This window comes from Salvia splendens, chromosome 15, assembly GCF_004379255.2.
Source record: "Salvia splendens isolate huo1 chromosome 15, SspV2, whole genome shotgun sequence".
Lineage (NCBI taxonomy): Eukaryota > Viridiplantae > Streptophyta > Magnoliopsida > Lamiales > Lamiaceae > Salvia > Salvia splendens.
In genome coordinates, this window is record NC_056046.1 from 16,113,465 (window position 1) to 16,133,227 (window position 19,763).

At 36.6% G+C, this 19,763-nt stretch overlaps 2 protein-coding genes and 1 pseudogene across 4 annotated transcripts; 1 reads left to right on the top strand and 2 right to left on the bottom strand.

The window, feature by feature from the left end:
* Positions 1-5,684: 5,684 nt before the first annotated feature.
* On the bottom strand, positions 5,685-9,014 carry LOC121769071. Of its 3 annotated transcripts, none has more exons than XM_042165749.1 (5): positions 8,754-9,012; positions 8,352-8,514; positions 6,969-7,488; positions 6,527-6,696; positions 5,685-6,030 (listed from the first exon to the last, which is right to left on the bottom strand). In XM_042165749.1, exons 1-5 carry the CDS (start codon positions 8,854-8,856, stop codon positions 5,922-5,924), a joined length of 1,065 nt encoding a protein of 354 aa, XP_042021683.1. In that variant the 5' UTR covers positions 8,857-9,012; the 3' UTR covers positions 5,685-5,921. The 3 variants fall into 3 exon arrangements, with proteins under 3 accessions (XP_042021683.1, XP_042021682.1, XP_042021684.1); XM_042165748.1 differs by having other exon boundaries at positions 8,352-8,520; positions 8,754-9,011; XM_042165750.1 differs by lacking the exon at positions 5,685-6,030 and having other exon boundaries at positions 6,561-6,761; positions 8,352-8,520; positions 8,754-9,014.
* Positions 9,015-10,981: 1,967 nt separating this feature from the next.
* On the top strand, positions 10,982-13,871 carry LOC121766758 (annotated as a pseudogene).
* A 378-nt stretch (positions 13,872-14,249) lies between these two features.
* Positions 14,250-19,025, bottom strand: LOC121767710. Its single transcript, XM_042164035.1, has 5 exons — positions 18,553-19,025; positions 17,834-17,964; positions 16,862-16,984; positions 16,551-16,678; positions 14,250-14,798 (listed from the first exon to the last, which is right to left on the bottom strand). Exons 1-5 carry the CDS (start codon positions 18,776-18,778, stop codon positions 14,510-14,512), a joined length of 897 nt encoding a protein of 298 aa, XP_042019969.1. The 5' UTR covers positions 18,779-19,025; the 3' UTR covers positions 14,250-14,509.
* Between the last annotated feature and the right edge of the window lie 738 nt (positions 19,026-19,763).

A 19,763-nucleotide genomic window follows, 5' to 3' on the forward strand; every position in this document is an offset into this window, starting at 1 on the left:
GAGGAATGCTGTATTTCTCGAAAATACATTTCCTTGCAAAGACAAGGAAAACGTCTCAACCAATTCTGAGACAAGAATTGAAGAAGCCACTAGTTCTAAACAAGTGGAAGAAGAAGCCACTAGTTCTAAATCAGCAGATGCGGAACCTGAATCGCGCAAGCGTGCAAGGCCCGATCCAAAAGATACAGTACTAAGACGTGGTAATAGAGTCAGAACACCAAAAACTTTTGGTCCTGACTACATTGCTTTCATGTTGGATGAAGAACCAACATCGATAAAAGTAGCCTTTGCTGGCCCAGACGGGCTGCATTGGAGAGAAGCTGTTCAAAGCGAAATTGATTCAATTTTGCTAAACCACACATGGGTGTTGGTTGATTTGCCCGAAGGTGCTAAACCTTTAGGATGCAAATGGGTTCTTAAAAGAAAGTTTAAGGCCGATGGAACAGTTGATAAGTATAAAGCCCGATTAGTAGTAAAGGGTTTTAAACAAAAGGAAGGACATGACTTCTTCGATACCTATTCACCTGTAACAAGGATTACATCTATACGAGTGCTTCTCGCTATTGCTGCATTGCACAATCTTGAGATTCATCAAATGGATGTAAAGACCGCGTTTCTATATGGTGAACTAGAAGATGAAATCTATATGGAACAACCCGAAGGGTTTGTAGTACCTAGACAAGAGAAAAAGGTATGCAAGCTCGTAAAGTCCCTATATGGATTGAAACAAGCGCCATTGCAATGGCACTTGAAGTTTGATAATGTGATGTTATCAAATGGGTTTAAAATCAACGAGTGCGACAAATGTGTCTACATCAAGAGCACTAATAACGGTCATGTTATAGTGTGTCTCTACGTTGATGATATGTTAATCTTGGGTAGCAACACTCAAGTAATTAACGATACAAAGGCCATGTTAAAGAGAAACTTTGACATGAAAGACATGGGTCTAGCCGATGTAATTCTTGGAATGAAGATTCTAAGAACGAATGATGGAATCATCTTAACACAATCACATTATGTTGAGAAGATATTGAATAAATTCAAAGCCTATGATGGCGCGCCGGTTAAGACTCCAATTGAACTCGACGTTCACTTGAGCAAAAACAAAGGCGAGCCCGTTGCACAAGAAGAGTATGCACGGGTCATCGGGTGCATTATGTACTTGACTAATTGCACTCGACCTGACATTGCTTGTGCCGTGAACAAGTTGAGTCGTTACACGAGCAATCCAAGCAAAGAGCATTGGAGAGCTCTTGTGAGGGTTTTGAGATATTTAAAACACACTCAAAATCTTGGGCTACACTTCTCGAGATACCCCCCGGTACTTGAAGGGTAATGTGATGCCAATTGGATATCCGATAATAGAGACTCACTTTCAACAAGTGGATATGTCTTTACTATTGGGGGTGGTGTTGTATCGTGGAAATCCACAAAACAGACCTGTATAGCCCGATCAAAAATGGAATCGGAGTTCATTGCCTTGGATAAGGCTGGTGAGGAAGCCGAGTGGCTTAAGAACTTCCTTGAAGACATTCCATGTTGGTCTAAGCCAGTGCCACCAGTGCTGATCCACTGCGATAGCCAAGCAGCTATTGGAAGGGCAAACAATGGCTTCTATAAAGGTAAGTCTCGACATATACGTCGACGACATAACACCGTGAGACATTTGATCACAACAGGGGTGATTACAATTGACTATGTGAAGTCAATAGATAATCTAGCAGATCCGCTAACCAAAGGGTTAAACCGTGATCAAATGAATAAGTTGCTAGAGGGAATGGGTTTGAAATCCACAAACTAAAGAATTGTCATAGTGGTAACCCAACCATGATAACTGGAGATCCCAAGAACTTGGTTCAAAGGGACAACTAAGCTATGAGAGTTCATGGAAAAACACTCAAACTATATTTATTCCCTAGAGAGCAATAGAGTGTTGGAGAGCTTGCCTAGTGGTAAAGGCTAAGTCTATGACTTTTAATGGTTCTTAAGGATCTCAAAGAGATGGAATTCTCAGAGAGACCAAGTATGACAAGGTACTTGACTAAGAATCACCTATGTAAGTGTGAAGTGTGGTCGCTTCATAAAACACACTTATGAATCCAAAGTGGTGTCCAAGACCGCAATGGACACAAAACGTGAGAACGGATGAGGTTGAGGTGTTTAAGCGTTAACACCATTGTCTCGGTGCACGCCGTGGGGGATTAGTTCAAAGCATCGCGCTACTAAGCCGCCTGTGTATCCGATGGTGTCGACTATGGAGGGTTCAAAGTCAACAACTACCTATCCTTATGCTTATATACCTCTCGAGGGTTGAGCTTGTGTCTGCATGCATATGCATTCGGCTATTTCCACTCATGTGGGGGATTGTAGAAATCATGGTATTAAATATGCCCGGTCAATGGATTTTGACCAAATAATAAATGTGACGAGACATTTAATTTTGTGAAATTAAATGACATAGCGTCGATCTACATTTTACGTAGATAAATGTAGTATATTCACTTTCTCAAATCCGATTTCCGGTGAGTGAGAAATAGTGGATTAAAGTTGGGCATAATTAGCTTTTATTAAAGCTTGGAGTTGGAGCTTAGGGAATAATTAACTAGTGTTAATTATCCCACATTGGAGGATTAACACATCTTTTAATGTGTATAAATTAAGTGACTTTATGTTACTTAATAATTATAGTGGACCAAGATGAGTGAAAGAGCCCACACGCGCGCGCCGCCGCCGCCGCCTGAGCCCGAGCCCGAGCCCGAGCCTGTGCCCGTGCTCGCGCTCGCGGCCGCGGGCCTCGGGCCCGGGCCCGGGCCCGATCCCGATCTCGATCTTGGCAATTGGTCTTTGGGTGGTCTTTGGGCTTGGGGCTTGGCCCAAACTATTCTTTTTGGACCACCGCCGAGTCAGCAATCCAAGTGGCTTGACACGTCGTCAAGCGAGGCACAGTCACGGCTGCCACGTGAGAAATCCACACGCTTCACACACGGATGGCACACTCCTGCCACACGCTCGTAACCGTCGGCGGTTACAAATCTGCCATGATGAGCCTTCAAACCTTCATGGCTGTTGACCCACAGCAGTGGACTGAGCCTATAAATAGGCTAGCCACTCCATGCATTACACTACATCATTCACAAGCATTACAGCATAAGCTCTCTCCCTCTCTGCATTGTCTTTCTGTCGAAGCTCTGCCCTCTCCTACATCCAGTTCGTCGGAGCTCTACTGATTGCGGTGCTGCATCAATAGAGACGTAGCCGTTTTACCTTTGGGGACGACACGCCAAACCGAAGAGCACTACCGGGGCGTATCTCGTCTTGCGGGAAGAGGCCTCCTCGACTCGGCTCAAACATTATTCACGGTTACTGTTTCGTTTTTTACATTTGTAATCTCATTCTAGTTCAGTTTCCTCTTTTATATTCCTTTTTTTGGGTTGTATTACGCCCGGCTTTTATCTCTTGTAATCCCCAGAAATCAACATATATTTCATACTCCATATTTTAAAGACAATCCCGACACTATTATGTTACATACTTTCAAGTTTCAAGGTTAATTTTACGTTTCATTCATTAAAAATTGCAACAGTGTCTACAATTGAGGAGATTATCTTTCTAAACACAGAATATCATCTACTTCACAAAATTCAACTTCTCTCACAGAGTGTTGTTACGTACCATTTATGCCAAATTCCATCATTTATTAGCATCTAAAAATATTCACTGTTATGGCAAAGTGATTAAATTGTTTTTTCTACATTATTTGTAATACAACTATTATTACTAGAGCAATAGAATACTCTTTTGAGCTCCTGAAAAATATTATTTGAGAATGACACGAAGTAATGAAAATATTATATATGACTGAAAAATGAGTCAAGCCATAATGGTACTATTCTTAATTATAAAAGAAATACTCCTACTATATTGTGAGTGAAAAGAAGGGACTAGTCCACCATAAAACTAGTCATTGAGCCCGCAGGGGCAGTGCAGTTAGTTTTGAAGGGGCAGGTTGTAAAAATGGGCAAAGATCGATTCTCACTACTGTCGTACAATTGATATCAGGCACAAGGTGTGCGAACCACACACAAAATGCATATACATACAACACCGTAATAAAATGATAATTCACATCTTACGTAATACTCTATCTACCATTTAAAAATATGAATTAATCTTGGGATGTGGCTACAATTAATCTCTATTTTCCTTAATTTTAAAATAAGGGCGTGTTCACTTTAAAACATAGGATATGACGGGATTTATATATGTAAAAATTTGAGGAACTGTTTCATGGAGAATTGAAAATTATATAGTGTGTTTGCCCACACTGATATAATTCTTGGTCATGCTCGGATATGTCATATTTAGGATTATTTTAATGCGTAAATGACCAAAAAACCCTCAATAAAAACCTAAAATTTCAGATTCTACACAATTGAATATAAGAAATAACTATTCCTCTCACATTCTATATGGAAATCAATTTATCTCTATTAGAATAATATAAAATTTCACATAATTTTATTAAAAATTATCATCAAAATCTATATAATTTTATGACGATATTAATGAAAGTCAAATTGCATTGTTCAATTGCTGGGAAAAATGATATAGTAGCAGAGTAGTATAAATGATATAGTAGCAGAGTAGTATTTTTTATGTGAAGATAATATTATGTTTCTCAACAAAATGAGCTCGATACAGAATGATATTAGAGCATATCCAAGGGGGAGAGATCAGAGTGAAATGGGAGGGTAAAGTATGATAACTACCAAATTTACCTCTTTTTTATGGTAAATCTCCAAGAGGATAGGTAAATGAGAATGTATTATACATTTTCTCGTTTTGAGTAGACATCTTTATCTCTCCATCGGTAGAGAGGTAAAATCTTACAACTACCATATTTATTTATTTTTTTTATGAAAAATCATTTTCCAAGGGATAAGGTATTTGAGAAGGTATTTGAGAATGTATTATATATTTATATTTTGCAATGAATCTTGTACTATTTTTTATTTTAGAAAATAATCCACCTTTCTATATACCTTTTTCCTTTGAAATTTGTTACTTTTTGAAATGGTATATTTTTCTTTATGATAGGGTAAATAGATACATTTTTTATATACCTTATTCTCCTCTTACTCAAATGAAAAAATATAGTCTAAATTCGATACAAGTAACATTATTTTAAGAGGAGTTTCTATTGCAACCCATGCATATATAATCAGCTAAATAGCCATTTTTCTATCAGCATTTAAATAAAATCACTTTTTTTATTTCTTTTCATATTTATATATACCCCTCATAAGGGTAGTGATAAAACGCAAACTCATATATTGTACTAACTCCAAACTTTTTAATATAGTACCAACACAATGTCAACACAATATAAAATTTCAAGTTTTTTATGTCAATACAACATCAACCGTTGACATTGTGTTGACATTTTTTGTTGCTATTATTTTATCACCTGATATTTTCTAACGGTCCAGATCAAAGTTTGAAATTTGTACAATATTTAAAATTTGCATTTGATCACATTTCCCCCTCATAATTCATCTAATTTTCATTTTAATTAGATAATCTCACCCTTTTTTATGAAATATGTAGTAATTCTTTCTATTTAAATGAAATTCATATTTTTTATATTAATCACAAACAAATTCAAAATCACAACTACCCCATAAAAAAGAAATCTTTTAAATTAATATTAATATTTTGAAAACAAAATTATCCTACTAGTAACAAATCCCGCACGTCTATTTACTAAATCACCTGACTACGCTGCTATCTAAATGCAATACTAGCATATTCTTGTTCAGAAGAAAAACTAATAACTTCAATTTCTGATAAACCACATCGACTATAAAAAATCTATGCAATTCTCAACGAATATGAAAAGCTTCAAATTTCCAGTAAAATCAAGATCTCTTCCATATGCTCAGAATTCCATTTGCAAAGGACTTTAGATTATTCCAAACTGAGGATTTCTTTTGATCTGCATATTCATGAGGCATGTTGTCCAGCTCTCTACATTCAAGATAATGGAGTATAAGAGATCTCAGATAAGATACAGAGCATATGATGACAAACAGTAAAGTGCGGCGTATGTTGAGCGGCTCAAGAATGCAAGAGAAGAAAATGCAAAGCTACAAATGAAAACTATTTTCTTAAAAATTGGAAGATATCCCATGAAGCATAAAATAGGTTCGTAATCCGATACAAATGTCATGGCTTTAATCGATATCATAGTGAAGTTGTTGCCGGACAGGATAGAGCTGTCAAAGAGAAAGAAGGGCTGAAGGGCCTCAAGGGCTATGAAGAAAAATTTGTAGAAAGCTACGACAAAAGGAAGGCAATCCGCATGGGGACAACATGTTTCAGGCAAAGAGTATTCCATTAATTAAACAGACTTGAAATCTCACAACATCACTAGCATTTATTTGAGTATCAACTAACACACTCCTGAACAATTTGCATCTAAAGCATGCTCTTCCAGATGCCCGTGTAAAGAAAGAAAAATTACCTTCCAGATATTTCGGACGACTCCTGTGGCCCAGCTCTATGTTCTGAAGCATTGGACTTCACCTTTTCTTCACGTATCTCATGTTCCTTCTCATAATCTAGGTTCCGGATACTTTCATGTTTGTCAATCAGGTCTGGAGATTGAGCTTCCATATCTTTTGGTTCATCAGTCTTACAAAACAGGAATAATAATAAAATGTCTCTTGTTCAACAGCCAAAAGAATAGAAAAAGAAGGCTGCAATAAGATGCACATACAAATATGAGTAGATGGAGCAGGACACGGGGTTATAATAAACTACAAGAAGACAACTTTGAACAAGAAACTGACTAACAATTTATCTCAATGACTGGAGCATCACATTCAGACAAAAGAATCAGGACTTAATTCATAGAATACTACGTGTGTTGCAATGTTGGAAACAAGTGGGGTTTCATCAATTACCTCAACTGAAACAAATTGGACTTGCTTTGATTGAATGGCTATGGAACTGGAAGTCTCAACATCCTTCAAGATTGGTCCGGTACCTTCACCTAGCTCCATGGCTTGAGGAACCTCTTCAAATTTAGTCAATATGTGATCCTCTTTTATGATGCTTTTCTCCAAGGAAGCATCCCTAGCATACATGGACTGTTCTTCGGAATTGCATATCATCTCATGAATTTTGGTTGCACTTTTATCTGAGGAATTGTCCTTAGTATACATGGATTGTTCTTCGGAATTGCATATCATATCGTGATTGTTCCTAATGTCTGTTAAATCTATTTCGTTCTTGGAATTGGATGCTATCTCAGTCTCTTTCGTTGAGCTTTTCCCAATGGAGACGTACTTAGCATCAGTTGATGATTGTTTGGAATTGTATAACATTTCCTGTATGATCTGTCTCACAGTATAGTAACCACCACCAACTTCTTTTATAGTATGAGAAACAGTTGGAAACTTCCCATCATTTGTTATTCTGTACCTGTTGACCAGTAAATGACATGATTTTTTAAAAAAATTCATGTATGGTAATAAACTTATAAGAACCTGATAAGCAATCAGCCATCATAGGGGTATTGGACAAAACAAGCATGTCCTTATTTTTTTTGTTATAACAGTTGGTGATTAGTACAGCATATTCTTTAAGAGCAATCATCATTGATAAAACTAGTGAATAGACTAGTCTATTAAAAACTCTCTTCACAACAGATATGCCATATGCGTATCCCCCCGAGCAAAACGTGAGGTGAGAGTGAAGCTCATCACCTAACCTAAAGCAGCAATAACAAAAGAAAATGGAAACAAGGAGGAACCATATGTGGGAAAAATGCATTAGCACGGAAAATATCTATATATGGTGCTTATTTAAGACCATTCAACTACAAAGTGTACAAACATTAAGGTTGCATTCTCAAACAATTTTTCTTACTATAAGAAAATCTCACAAAATTCAAAGACTGGCCAAGCAATTCCAATGGAGAGAGCTTCCAACTGCGTCTAAGAATATCAAATGGGTGACCGGATCGAAAGCTTGGAACAATTAAGTATGTATAGCAGCAATGAATCGCCAAGGATCAGAACCATAAAACAGATAATTTCAAACACAACTCGGCATTTTTCGCAACTATGGCCTAGAGGTACTGCAAGTATTCCAAATTCCAACCTGAGAAGGATTCACAATTGGCAGCAAGCATCACTTTACGTCTCATACGAACATATCGCAATCAATCGATACCACATGAAGAAAGGAAATAAACTTCAATAACATTTATCCAACATTGAACTATTAAAACGACGTGAAGTCAATTAATCAGCTGAACAAAAAGAGGTTTGAAGAATACACACTCGTTAACATAGGTTTCCACCATAGTTCTGCGTTCATCCTTTGAAGGTCTTTTACGAGGCTTTCTGTCTTCCAGAGCACAAGTTGCAGCAGAAGCAGAAGCATATAATCGATCGCGCCCCAATAACTTCGATCCATGCCCTAGATTTGATGCATCAGCTAACACTGCCACTGAGACGAAAGCATCAGTAACCACTGATTTAAAAACCAAACAATTCTCAACAAATGAGCAGATTATACATGTATAAGAAACAAATCACCCAAAAATTATAAATTGAGGTTCCAATAGTTAAAGCAGTTTCAATTTCAAGGAAACAATAATTCCCGCACAAAATTGTTTGCCGAAAGCAAAAGCAATGCACCGAACAATCTCCCAATCGATAATTTGGACTATCACAAGTTACCAGGATGCAGAGAAGCAGTTGAAATTTTGGTATCTTGACGCCGCTGAAACCGAAGAGACAAGCCGATATTAACAGGTCGACAAACACTACGATTCAGTCTCATTTCGGCCTACCGAGATGATTCCAGCACGCCTTCATCTAGCAGTGAAGGCAGAAATTCGCCATTAACGGAAAAGGAATCGCGGAAAGGAAGAGGAGATGGCTAGATACTGCGGCCAGGGTTTAACGAAGGGGTTTAATTTGGTAAACAACTTCACTAAATAAATTGTTTCAGAAATAAATTGTCTTAAAAATAATAGTAGTACTAAAATATTTATTGTTCTTAATATGGAATTAACTTAATCTAGATTTAATATAGTTATTAGTTATTAGTTATTATTACAGTATAAAAATACAATTTGGATCTATTTATTGAATTTCAAGTTTAGTTTTAATTAAACAAGCAAAAACATGAATACTACGGAAGGGGAGTGAGCTGTGATCTGCCGAGAGGCTCCCCTGTTGGACTTGGAGGGAGTTGCGACGGTCGGTGCCAGGCGTCGGCCATGTTGAGGGGCTTTTCTGTTTTTTGAAAATTTTTTGTAGTTATTCCAAAGTCCTCATTCCTTTACTTCTTCTCTCTCTAAAAAAGTGTAATGGACCTCCGTTACATCGTTACTAATTTCGAACGACTTCAATGCCAGCAGGAACTGGGTGCAGAGTGCCGGCCCAGCTGAAGTGGAAAACCGGCACCTTATATAATAATGCCTGCAGGAATTGGATCCAGAGTTCAAGGTTCTATTCTCTTGGAATCGAGCTTTAATTAAAATTAAATCAATAAACTGATTTATTGCAATATAAATCACTGTCGGGTATGTTGTTATTTAACTTATTTTAATGTAGTAAACAATAACATTTTTTTAATACTACTAAAATATACTATTAGACAGCATGAATTTTGTATTGAATGGGACTTGCCCTTGAAGGGATTATTAGACAGCATGAATTTTGTATTGAATGCGACTTGCCCTTGAAAATTATTAACCGGCCAAAATTTCCAAGTTTGGAAAGCCGCCGGCTACGGTTTTATTTCTCTAATAGAAAATAATTCTTTATGAATTCATATGTATAATTATTGGCAATCTATTGTGTTTTAATTAAGTTTATTTATACATTTTACTTCATCAACGTATAGATGTAACAATATGCTATACCATGGTACATGTGCTTGAAAATCATTTTCAGAAGAAAATATTGATGTAGTGTTGTTCTTGGTCTTATAGGCCCCACAGGGTTTGCTAGCACTACTGCCAATTAATATAGTTCGAGAAATTTAAAAATAGTGTGGGCTTGAATGAATTTAAACAAAACAAATAAAAAATAGTAGTAGCACTCTAAGTCGTTGTCTTAGTTTTTGAGTGCTAAAATTCAGAGAAAAACTAGTTGATGAAGACATATATATGAACACGTCTATTAAAGAATCAGTCTCGCCGCTCTGCGTCTAGTTTTGCAATCAAATTAAAGTAAATTATAAAATGTATAGTTATAAACTCTTGAGAGTTTATAACTATACATTTTATAATTTACTGAGTTTATCTCACTATATTAAATAAAAAATATGGTCTTAATGTTTATATTTCTTTAATAAAACCTAGTTCGAAACGCAAAATACATGGAGGAAATAATAGTACTCCTAATAACGAATTATTATGAAAAGAAAAATTAAAAATATTATGGTTTATTATTAATCAGAAAAAATTATGATACTGTCGCAATTTCTAGGATATTTTTTTTGAAGACCTTCCTATGTTTAAACCGTAACATTTATACCGTGCATACATCAAAGATTTCTTCAAAATTTTAAAAAATTATAAATAACACATAGATATATAGCATTAAAGTTTGAAATATATACCTTTTTTGCACCACTATTCAACATGTTAATTGTTCAAGTTGAGGAAATCTGTGACATCTTGATAGTGAAAGGAATGAAATGGTTGATTTACTCATTCCAAATTTATAACACTTGTTTGCTTGGTTCACCACAAAAATCACAACTTTTCTTGAGCTTTGAAGTTTCCAGGGAAAAAATGAAGTTGTGATGGCTCTTTCCTTAGTTAAAAAGGCTACAAAAAATGATAGTTGTGAGCTACTTTTGATATGTAAATGTTGATCAAAACAGGCTATGGAATTTGAGTACATTATTTGTGATACTTATATAGACCAGAACAAGGAAGAATTTGATGGAAATGGAGGGGAGAGGCTACTCAGACTTTTACAGGAACACGAGCGAGGAGCTTTTTATCAAGACGATGATGGAGAGCCCCGTTGGAATACCAGCTCCGACAATGGAGATGTTGGGATTCAAGAACCTCACGCAGAGTTTTCGAACAAACAGCGAGGAACTCTTCAAGAGCTGGCTCACAAATGGAGAGGCAAGCAACTATTTTATGCCTCATGTGTTTGCATTGGTTTCTTGAAAAGATATAAACCATTTGTTTTGATGCTAAAGTCTCCGACAATGGAGATGTTGGGATTCAAGAACCTCACGCAGAGTTTTCGAACAAACAGCGAGGAACTCTTCAAGAGCTGGCTCACAAATGGAGAGGCAAGCAACTATTTTATGCCTCATGTGTTTGCATTGGTTTCTTGAAAAGATATAAACCATTTGTTTTGATGCTAAAGTTGGATGTTTTGTGATGATTTTGTGTTATGATGAATTTTTTCTACTTATGTTTGCTTGATCTGGGATTTATTGCTTGTGTTTGTTTGATAAATTTGAAATGAGGAAACAAGAGAGACACACATTAGTGCAGTCTTTGAAAATGAATTAGGCCACAAATACTGCATCAAGTGAAAGCTAATGAAGTTGGATGTCTTTTTTCTAGTATTATCAGAACACTGGCTGCCATTCAGCAGGCATCGGGCATCGCCCTCGACAAGCATCAAGGAGGTCAGACCATGTGTTTGATTTGTTACTTCTGTGAAAATGGATCACAAAATAACACAAGTTGATGACATTTCTCATCTCCTTAAAAATAGCAGAATCTCCACAGAACTAGCTGGTTTAAGCAATCAAAACGCGGCTGCAATGCAGAAGATGAACGAAGATACGTTCCAACAAACCAGTTATGTGGCTGCTGCTGATTCTTCCACTAATCTTGAATCAACAAGGTGAGAGACTTCAAGAATCAAACCTTCAAATCCATTATATCTATATATAAATTGATTTAATTTTACAAAACTATAAAAATGAAAATGGCTTTTGTTTTCATCAGAAGTGGAGTTGAGAAAGGAGTGCAGGCTAGCAATCTGTTTCTGGCAAAGGTAAGAAGATAAACTAAACTTCCAAAACAAACTACTCGAAGATATATTCTCGAATTCAATCTCAGCCATTGATGCAAATGCAGGCATGGTTCAACAGTTCTCAGCCTATGACAAGGAGCAGATCATCTGAATTGAGGTACATTTTCTGCAGCAAATAAACTAACTAAGAAACCGCGTTATGACCTGATCATAGGCCTAACATCCTCTTACCTTATGTGATCATATCATTTCTTGAAGGAAGAAATATGTTGAAATGCAAAACTCACAAACACAAATAGGACTTGAGGCCATGATTAAACAACAAGAAAACACACACTTCAACTACTACAACATGTCAACAATCTATGAGAATGCAACTCATTTCAATACATCATCATCATTCATGTCTCCATCCATTTCCTCTTCTTCCACTTTCAACAACCCCCAAATGGGACATGAGGACAAGATCTCGTCCGTTGTGAGCATGCTCAAGGGCATGTTAGAGCGCAAGAAAGTCGAGCATGAGGCCGTTGAGGGCACCTACTATGATAGTGGTGCAGCACAAGTGTTAAGCCATGGTTGCTTCAACCAAGTGTCATTTGAGAACCAAGGGACTTTTGGGGATGTTTCTTTGCTCGGAGCTGATGAGACGAGGGTGCTGCAGACGATAGAGGAGTCGTTGATGGAGGGCATTATGGGACCTCTCAACCAGATGAGTACACTGTCAAGGGAGCCATCTCAGAGTGAGTTCTCTGTTGCTGCACCCATGGCTTCGGGTGGTGTCGATGTCTACGACGATCCTTGCATTTCTGCACAAGCTCCTAGTGTTTGTGAGAGCTCAAGGCATCAAATGGGGACAAGAAGAAGCCCTGAAGATAGTTCAAGAAGTAGAGGTATTGATCACATTCTTGAAATTTTGTCAACAAACAAGATTTCTTTTTCTTTTGATGTTGATTTTTCTCCTTCTGAGTTTTGAGTTGCAGATTTTATAGAACGTGTGTATGACAGCTAAAGAGACGATCAAAAGGTAATTACCAAATAAATTTATTTTTCTTCTAATGTTTTATAAGAAAAGAATTTTTCTAATTTGAAAAAACATTGCAAAAATTGATGACACCTTGTTTTTGGTATGATTAGCAGCAAGAACGGCTAGTTAGATATGGATCCATCAAATCATCTGGTTCAGGTATGAACTAGTATTTTATAAGCATTCTTGCAAAATACCTTGCATTTTCACATTGTTTGGAAAATAAGGTCTGAAAATGAGTTGGAAATAAATGAATCCTAGAATGATAGAGAGAATTTTCAAACACAAATTGTGAATTAGAGGATCTCAAAGTCCGAACTTAACATGATAAGATATTGTTTTTTGATGTTATGCAGTGGACAGAGGAGAGATCCCACAAAAAAACGTAGGGTGGAGCGATCACGCAAGTACGTATTTACTTAATTAATCATATCTCGATATTCAGTGACTATCAATTCTGTCGCGGCCGTTAAAACTTATCAGTTCTATCACAAGTGATTCTTGATGCCTTTTTGAAGGATGGCCGAGGCTAAGGAGAAAAGTTCGACACCGCCAGTGGCATCGGACATGCAATCCGTCTTAAAACGGTGTGAGAATCACTTAAACTCAACTTGGCCTTCATGAACAGGTGAACATAACACTTCACTCTGTTTTTTTCCCAGAGATTATTTCCCAGAAAGGATTCTGAGCAGACAAAACAAATCGAAGAGCTTCAGAAACAGAATCAGGATCTGGGAGATGAAAAGGAGCGATTACTCGAAGAGGAAGAGATTGAGAGGATCGTTTCACAAACTGGCAAAATGTAACTATTTTACTCCTAACCAAAACTCTTCTAATTCATTATCCTATAAAAAAAATAAAAAATAAAAACTGGGGAACGTCAATTTTGTGCCCAAGGACAAAATGTACAAGCATCAAATTTATGCTCTCATCTTTTAATAGTAAATCCAAGAATGTGGACAAAGATTCACAATACAATACCAAAATACCTAATATTGCACATAAAATACCACCATTCTCATCTCATCACATAAGAATGAAATGAAACGAAGATTAGTTGGTAAGATGTTTTCCTTCCAACCAATAAGTTGAGGGGTTCGAGTCACCTGGTATGCATGACTGACCTGAATGCGTGTGTATGTGTGTTTGCAAATTTAAACAAAGCAAAAGCTTAGCAATGGAAATAGGGAGAATCGCAGCTCTTCTTTTTTGAAATTCTCGTGACACACCAATTTTTACAAGCTAAATATAAACTATACATGTATGGTCCTCATAGAAAGGCAGCTACCTACAGCAGAACCAGACGACTACTTGCTAAAATTGTTATATTTTGGGTCTCTATACAAAACTGTCATTGTTTCATGCCTTAGAGATGCAGGTTTCAAAGTTGTCAACAGCACAATTGGAAAATGGAGTGCCTTTTTTAATGTGAACATCTATACGTCTATGACAACCCGAGCCTTTTCACGTATTGAATGGTGACCCAACTCATAAAGGAAAAATACACTCCAAAGAAACAAACTCGCTTTAATAAAACAGTACTTGGGTAAGGCATGGATGTCCAGGATGCAAAGAGTCGGCGAATTATGACTAGCAATGGGTAGACAACTCCAATGAAGGGAACGGATAGCAAGGACATTAGAAAGCCGGAAATAGCTCCAGCTATTAGATCCCATCTCCACAGCTGTATAGATCCCCAACTGGAAAACCATGACTTCAGTAACCTTGTGGACCTGAGATGATACAAGCAACTTATAGACCAGATAAAAGGTAAAGGGGTAATATGATGCAGAAAAAGAATGACTTTCATAAATATATTTACAATCACATAAGCAGCTAAGTATCTTCAATGCATAAAGACCAGTATGAAAGCAAAATATGGCATGCATGCTGCAGAAACAAAGAAGGGTAAACACATTGATCACTGTTTGCGATATTTTATATTTGTGTCATAACATAAGCATATTGACAAATCATGCGCTAACCTTTTAAGCATATTTATATCAATGTACTGGTTACAGCAATTAGGCCCATTTGCCTTGTTGGCTAGTCAGAAATTCACATTAACATAAATGAAAAAAACAGTGTTGTTTCACACATTCTGTTTGTTATTCCACTTAACAAAAGACACATGACTCCAACTCTTTAAAAAATGACATGAATTCTTTAATCAAACGATGCGTTGTATATTTGTATGATTCATGTTGCCAACTTGGCAAATATGGCCTGAATTGACAAAATCAGAGTGCCAACTAGGCAAAATGGGTCTGATTTTGGTCATCAGAATACAACTGGGAAAAATGGGAAAACTAATAAACGTTGGAGTGTTAATGGTATTTACCCAACAAGTAATTCATAATGTGGTTTTTGAGCCAATAATAAATACGATCAGATACTAAATCATCAGTCGAGAATTTGTACAAAATAATTACAACTAGGAATATAGACATCAAAGCAGCATCTGGAAAGATAAACAAGATACATACATGTATTTAACAGCAAAAGTTTACTTTCTTGATATCAACATTAGGACTGACTTACAAATGCTGTGTTTCAAGTTACAATCATCTATCTAGAGCAAGCTTAACAGCCATAAAATGTCTGCAGCAATATAGCAACATGTCTTTTCTACTCCCTCCGTCCCTTAAATATTGTCACACTTTGACCAGGCACGGGTTCTAAGAAATGTAATGGAAAGTGGGTTGAAAAAGTTAGTGGAATGTGGGTCCTACTTTTAAATATAAGTTTTATAATAAAATGTGAGTGGGAATGAGTTAGTGGAATATGGGGTCCACTACCAAAATTGGTAAAAAGTGAAATGCGACAAATTTTGTGGGACGGGCGGAAATGGAAAAATGTGACAAAATTTCAGGGACGGAGGGAGTATATCATTATTAATTACCAAGAAATAATTAAGCCACATTCCAATTTTGGTTCCAGAAAACTGAATACAAGACTAAGGACCCTCCACTAAACGATATCTGTCCAATGGAACTCTAGCTATCAGACAAAATGGCTGCCTCAGCTAATTAAATAGGGTCTGGGTGTGCAAAAGGGGCAGATTAAAGTGTTCAAAATGCTAAGTCGGAAAGCTCTGGAGCAGCATGTGGTGCCAGGTATTTTACATACAACATACTTCACGATTTAAGAGCTTACAGCAAAGCTGAGCTAACTTTTACACTGTCCCGTGCAATAAAACAGCATAGAAGACTATTGATTTTACATAATTAAATATGAATACACATTTGAAGAGGTGTGTCAGAAGACAGAGAAGCTCAACTCAAAACCTACCTTGCAACCGGACACAACATAGGACTGCTCTTATAACTAAATAGTATGACAAGTTGACACCGATATTTTCAGTTATCTATGATACAACCAGGAATCTCCAAGTGTAAATATGAGCATCATGTCAACATAAAAAACCTAGATGAGAAACTTACAGCTCCAAAACTATTAATGGGTACTGTATAATATATACTTACAGTATGGAATATCGTTTAAGCATCTCGACAGTAGAAGGATCCTCAGCTTGGCAATTGAATAAACCGTCATTATTTATATTAACCTTAGAAATACCCAGAGTGTACCAGCACTCGTACGTTTCATTTACCTGAAAAATCAGATATGCTAGGATGAAATCACATACCAATGAAAGTATAATTCAAAATTAGGTAACTACATACGTCTCTTAGAATCCAAGAGCTGAAGGGAACAAACTCTGAAAGCAAAAGATCCTTTCAGATCACCATTATAGATTGAAGTTTTGCCAAAAGGCTGCGTATCGAAGGTTCACCTTAAATTTATCCTTGGTCAACCAGGCAGCACCAAAATTGGGTCTACAGTGGTTTGGAAGAGCTTCATTTGGGGCTTCTGCTGATGCAAACCTTGCTTGTCCTGAATAATCTACATATTCAACCTGAGAATATATAAGAAAATGCATTTGCAGTTAAAAAGCTAGAAAGATGCATTAGGAAACAAATTACAAAAGAGGCACACCAAAAATCTGACACTTGTAGATTAATTGAATTGGCACCATAAAGCATACTCGCATGCCGGAGTATGTAGTAAATGGAATGTATACTTGTGAACAGGATCGTGTAAACCAAAAGTTACAGTGAAATGATTAGGAAAGCCACCCATGTCATTGATATGGAAATCATTCACAGGCCCAAGTGTTTATGTTACCTCATACTAGTATTATATTATTTGTCAAACATGACCTAAAACAAGTCCCAGAAAGTTTTAGTCAATCTATTTAGTGGCAGAGATCAGGATTACATACTTGTTTCCAAGCAAATACTACTATCCAGGTCATGCGACACTATGTCACTCGTAGGCATATGACCACCTTTAAAGCTATACTAGCTGATGCTGAACTTTATCAGCATGAACAGGGTGGTCTCAGAGGCTCCATGCATTACTACTGCTGGATTGGCTCTTTGAGCTATCAAGGGCCCAGTATAAATATTCAATGGAGAAATATAAATGTCCAGCAGAACTAATTTTGAATAATGCTAAGTAGCAGGAGTTCTCAAACTTCAAATATTAACTACCTTTAAACCCTCAAAGTTCTTTGATGTTTTACTAGGACCAACATTTTGCAATTAAAAGAAGCCAAATGACCTAATAAGGGTACATCGTAAAGCATTATAAATGTTCCCGAGGGTCGCAAATTGCTATGAAAACATTTATACTTATAAACCACCACAGAGATCAGCAATCTAACAGGAAGTATTTTTCAAAAATGTCAAAAAAATGCAATCACCTCAAAAACAGAAGCCCAGTAGTAGTCATAATGGCACCGATACTTTTTCCGTTCAAAAGAGTAAAACACAGGTTTGCCTTTATAATTCAGAAGACCTAATTCACAGACCTTGGATGACCTCAGATCCACACCTGCATACACATCAAGATCAGTGACCTGAGATAGAGAAAAGAATTAATATGAATGTGCACAAACAACAAAAACACTGTGTTGAAACAGTCACATCAACCTTGGAAACAAAATTTACTATGAAAATAAGATTCATTATTCATATAGTGATCTAAACTTCTCTTTTTCAGAGAAACCAAATAAACTTTCCAGATGATGTAATAATGACTGTTAAATTCTTCAAACCAACTTACTACATCACACAAATGTATTTTTACAGCTATTCAATTTCATGAGCTTGATTAAATTCTCCAAACCAACTTAATCCAATTTCATTAACTTGATAACAATGCTGAAAGAAGACCGTTAACTACGATACAAATAGCTAAAAGACCAAATAGATTCCTGACAACAACCACACGCGAGGAAACGGAGTCACGAAAGCATTAAACACTCAAAAAATTACTACTCCAATTCCCCCTCACTACTCGATAAATCATCATCAATAACTAAGCTGAAGCTGCAAATCGCTCAAATTCAGCACGGAATAACAAAATCCAGTCATCCATTACAAATATAAAAGGAATATAATCAGAGCGCTGAGTGCTTACTGCTGGAAACTATTCTGCAGCGAGACTGAACCGAAATCGGGCTCCAAATTGATAAATTCCCGATCAAAACAGCGAAGTACATAACCGAAAATGAAAGCAACATAATGATTACGAAAGCGAAAGCGACGGCGAGGCACGAACGGAGATGCGAGCGACGGAGAGTGGTGCCGCCGCCGTCGTCGCTGCAATCCCTCAGCTCTTCTTCGCTATTCTCCGGCGAATCCATGAGGGGGTCGAATCTATTCTAATAGGTTGCGCGGTTTTCTCTCAGACGGAAATCCGGCCACCGGAAATTTCATCCGGTGATCGGAGTTTCAGTCGTAGGTAGTTGTGCTCCGTTATTTATTTCGCGTTTGTTTGTGAACACAAATTTTGATTTATTTCTCCAAAAATAAATCTTTCACATTAGCATTTTAAAACAATGATAGTGGTGGTGCAAATAAGCAATATTTAAATACTCGAAATACTAACTTATTATTGATTTTATTTCCATAATGTAAAAGTAAATTTCAGGCAAAAAGATGTAAATGCCTTTTATTTAATTTAAATTTATTTTTCTTTTAATTTATTCTTATCTTTTTTCAATATTACTAGTATCATCTAGAAATGATATTATGGGTAGTCGCTCATTTATGTCACTTCAATTTAATATGAGATTCTCGGTTGTGTGCATGTAAATCCTCTTCTAACATTTATGCTTAGAAATCTAGAATATATTTGGTATGCACGGTATGAATTAAAAGCATTATCTTGTAATTGGATCTACTAGAGTTATGTTATCATGTGCAGTTATTCGTTCATCTGATTCACTCTAATGATGAGATTTTCAATTGTGTTTTTTCGTGCAAACTATTAACACTTGTGTGTTTCTAGATCAGAATGTGTTTGGTATGCATGGTATGAATTGACAATATTATCATGTTTATTGCATTTGCCAAAACTATGTTATTGTGTGCTGTCGTTCATTATTGTCACTCCAATGATTAGATGTTTTTGTCGTGTTCACCACGTAAATCTTTTGTTAACACTTACGTTTTCTAGACCTAAAATGTGTTTGGTATGCATAGTATAAATTGGTACAATTCATACCTTACATACCAACACATGCACATGCAACGTCGAGGCCGACCACATACATGTTCCGCATGCATAATATGAATTGACCAAATTCAAACTACATGTCTAAGTTTGAAACCTAATGTTTCTATTAG

Excerpts from the sequence above, each read along its gene's own strand:
- LOC121769071 (XM_042165748.1), bottom strand. The coding sequence starts at position 8,856 with ATGAGACTGAATCGTAGTGTTTGTCGACCTGTTAATATCGGCTTGTCT. Across the intron at positions 8,521-8,753 it reads AACTGCTTCTCTGCATCCTG|TGGCAGTGTTAGCTGATGCA; the intron begins GTAACTTGTGAT and ends CTTTCGTCTCAG. Across the intron at positions 6,031-6,526 it reads TCGTCCGAAATATCTGGAAG|AGAGCTGGACAACATGCCTC; the intron begins GTAATTTTTCTT and ends TCTTGAATGTAG.
- LOC121767710 (XM_042164035.1), bottom strand. The coding sequence starts at position 18,778 with ATGGATTCGCCGGAGAATAGCGAAGAAGAGCTGAGGGATTGCAGCGAC. Across the intron at positions 16,985-17,833 it reads ACTGGGCTTCTGTTTTTGAG|GTTGAATATGTAGATTATTC; the intron begins GTGATTGCATTT and ends ATATATTCTCAG. Across the intron at positions 14,799-16,550 it reads CTTAAACGATATTCCATACT|GTCCACAAGGTTACTGAAGT; the intron begins GTAAGTATATAT and ends GTATCATCTCAG.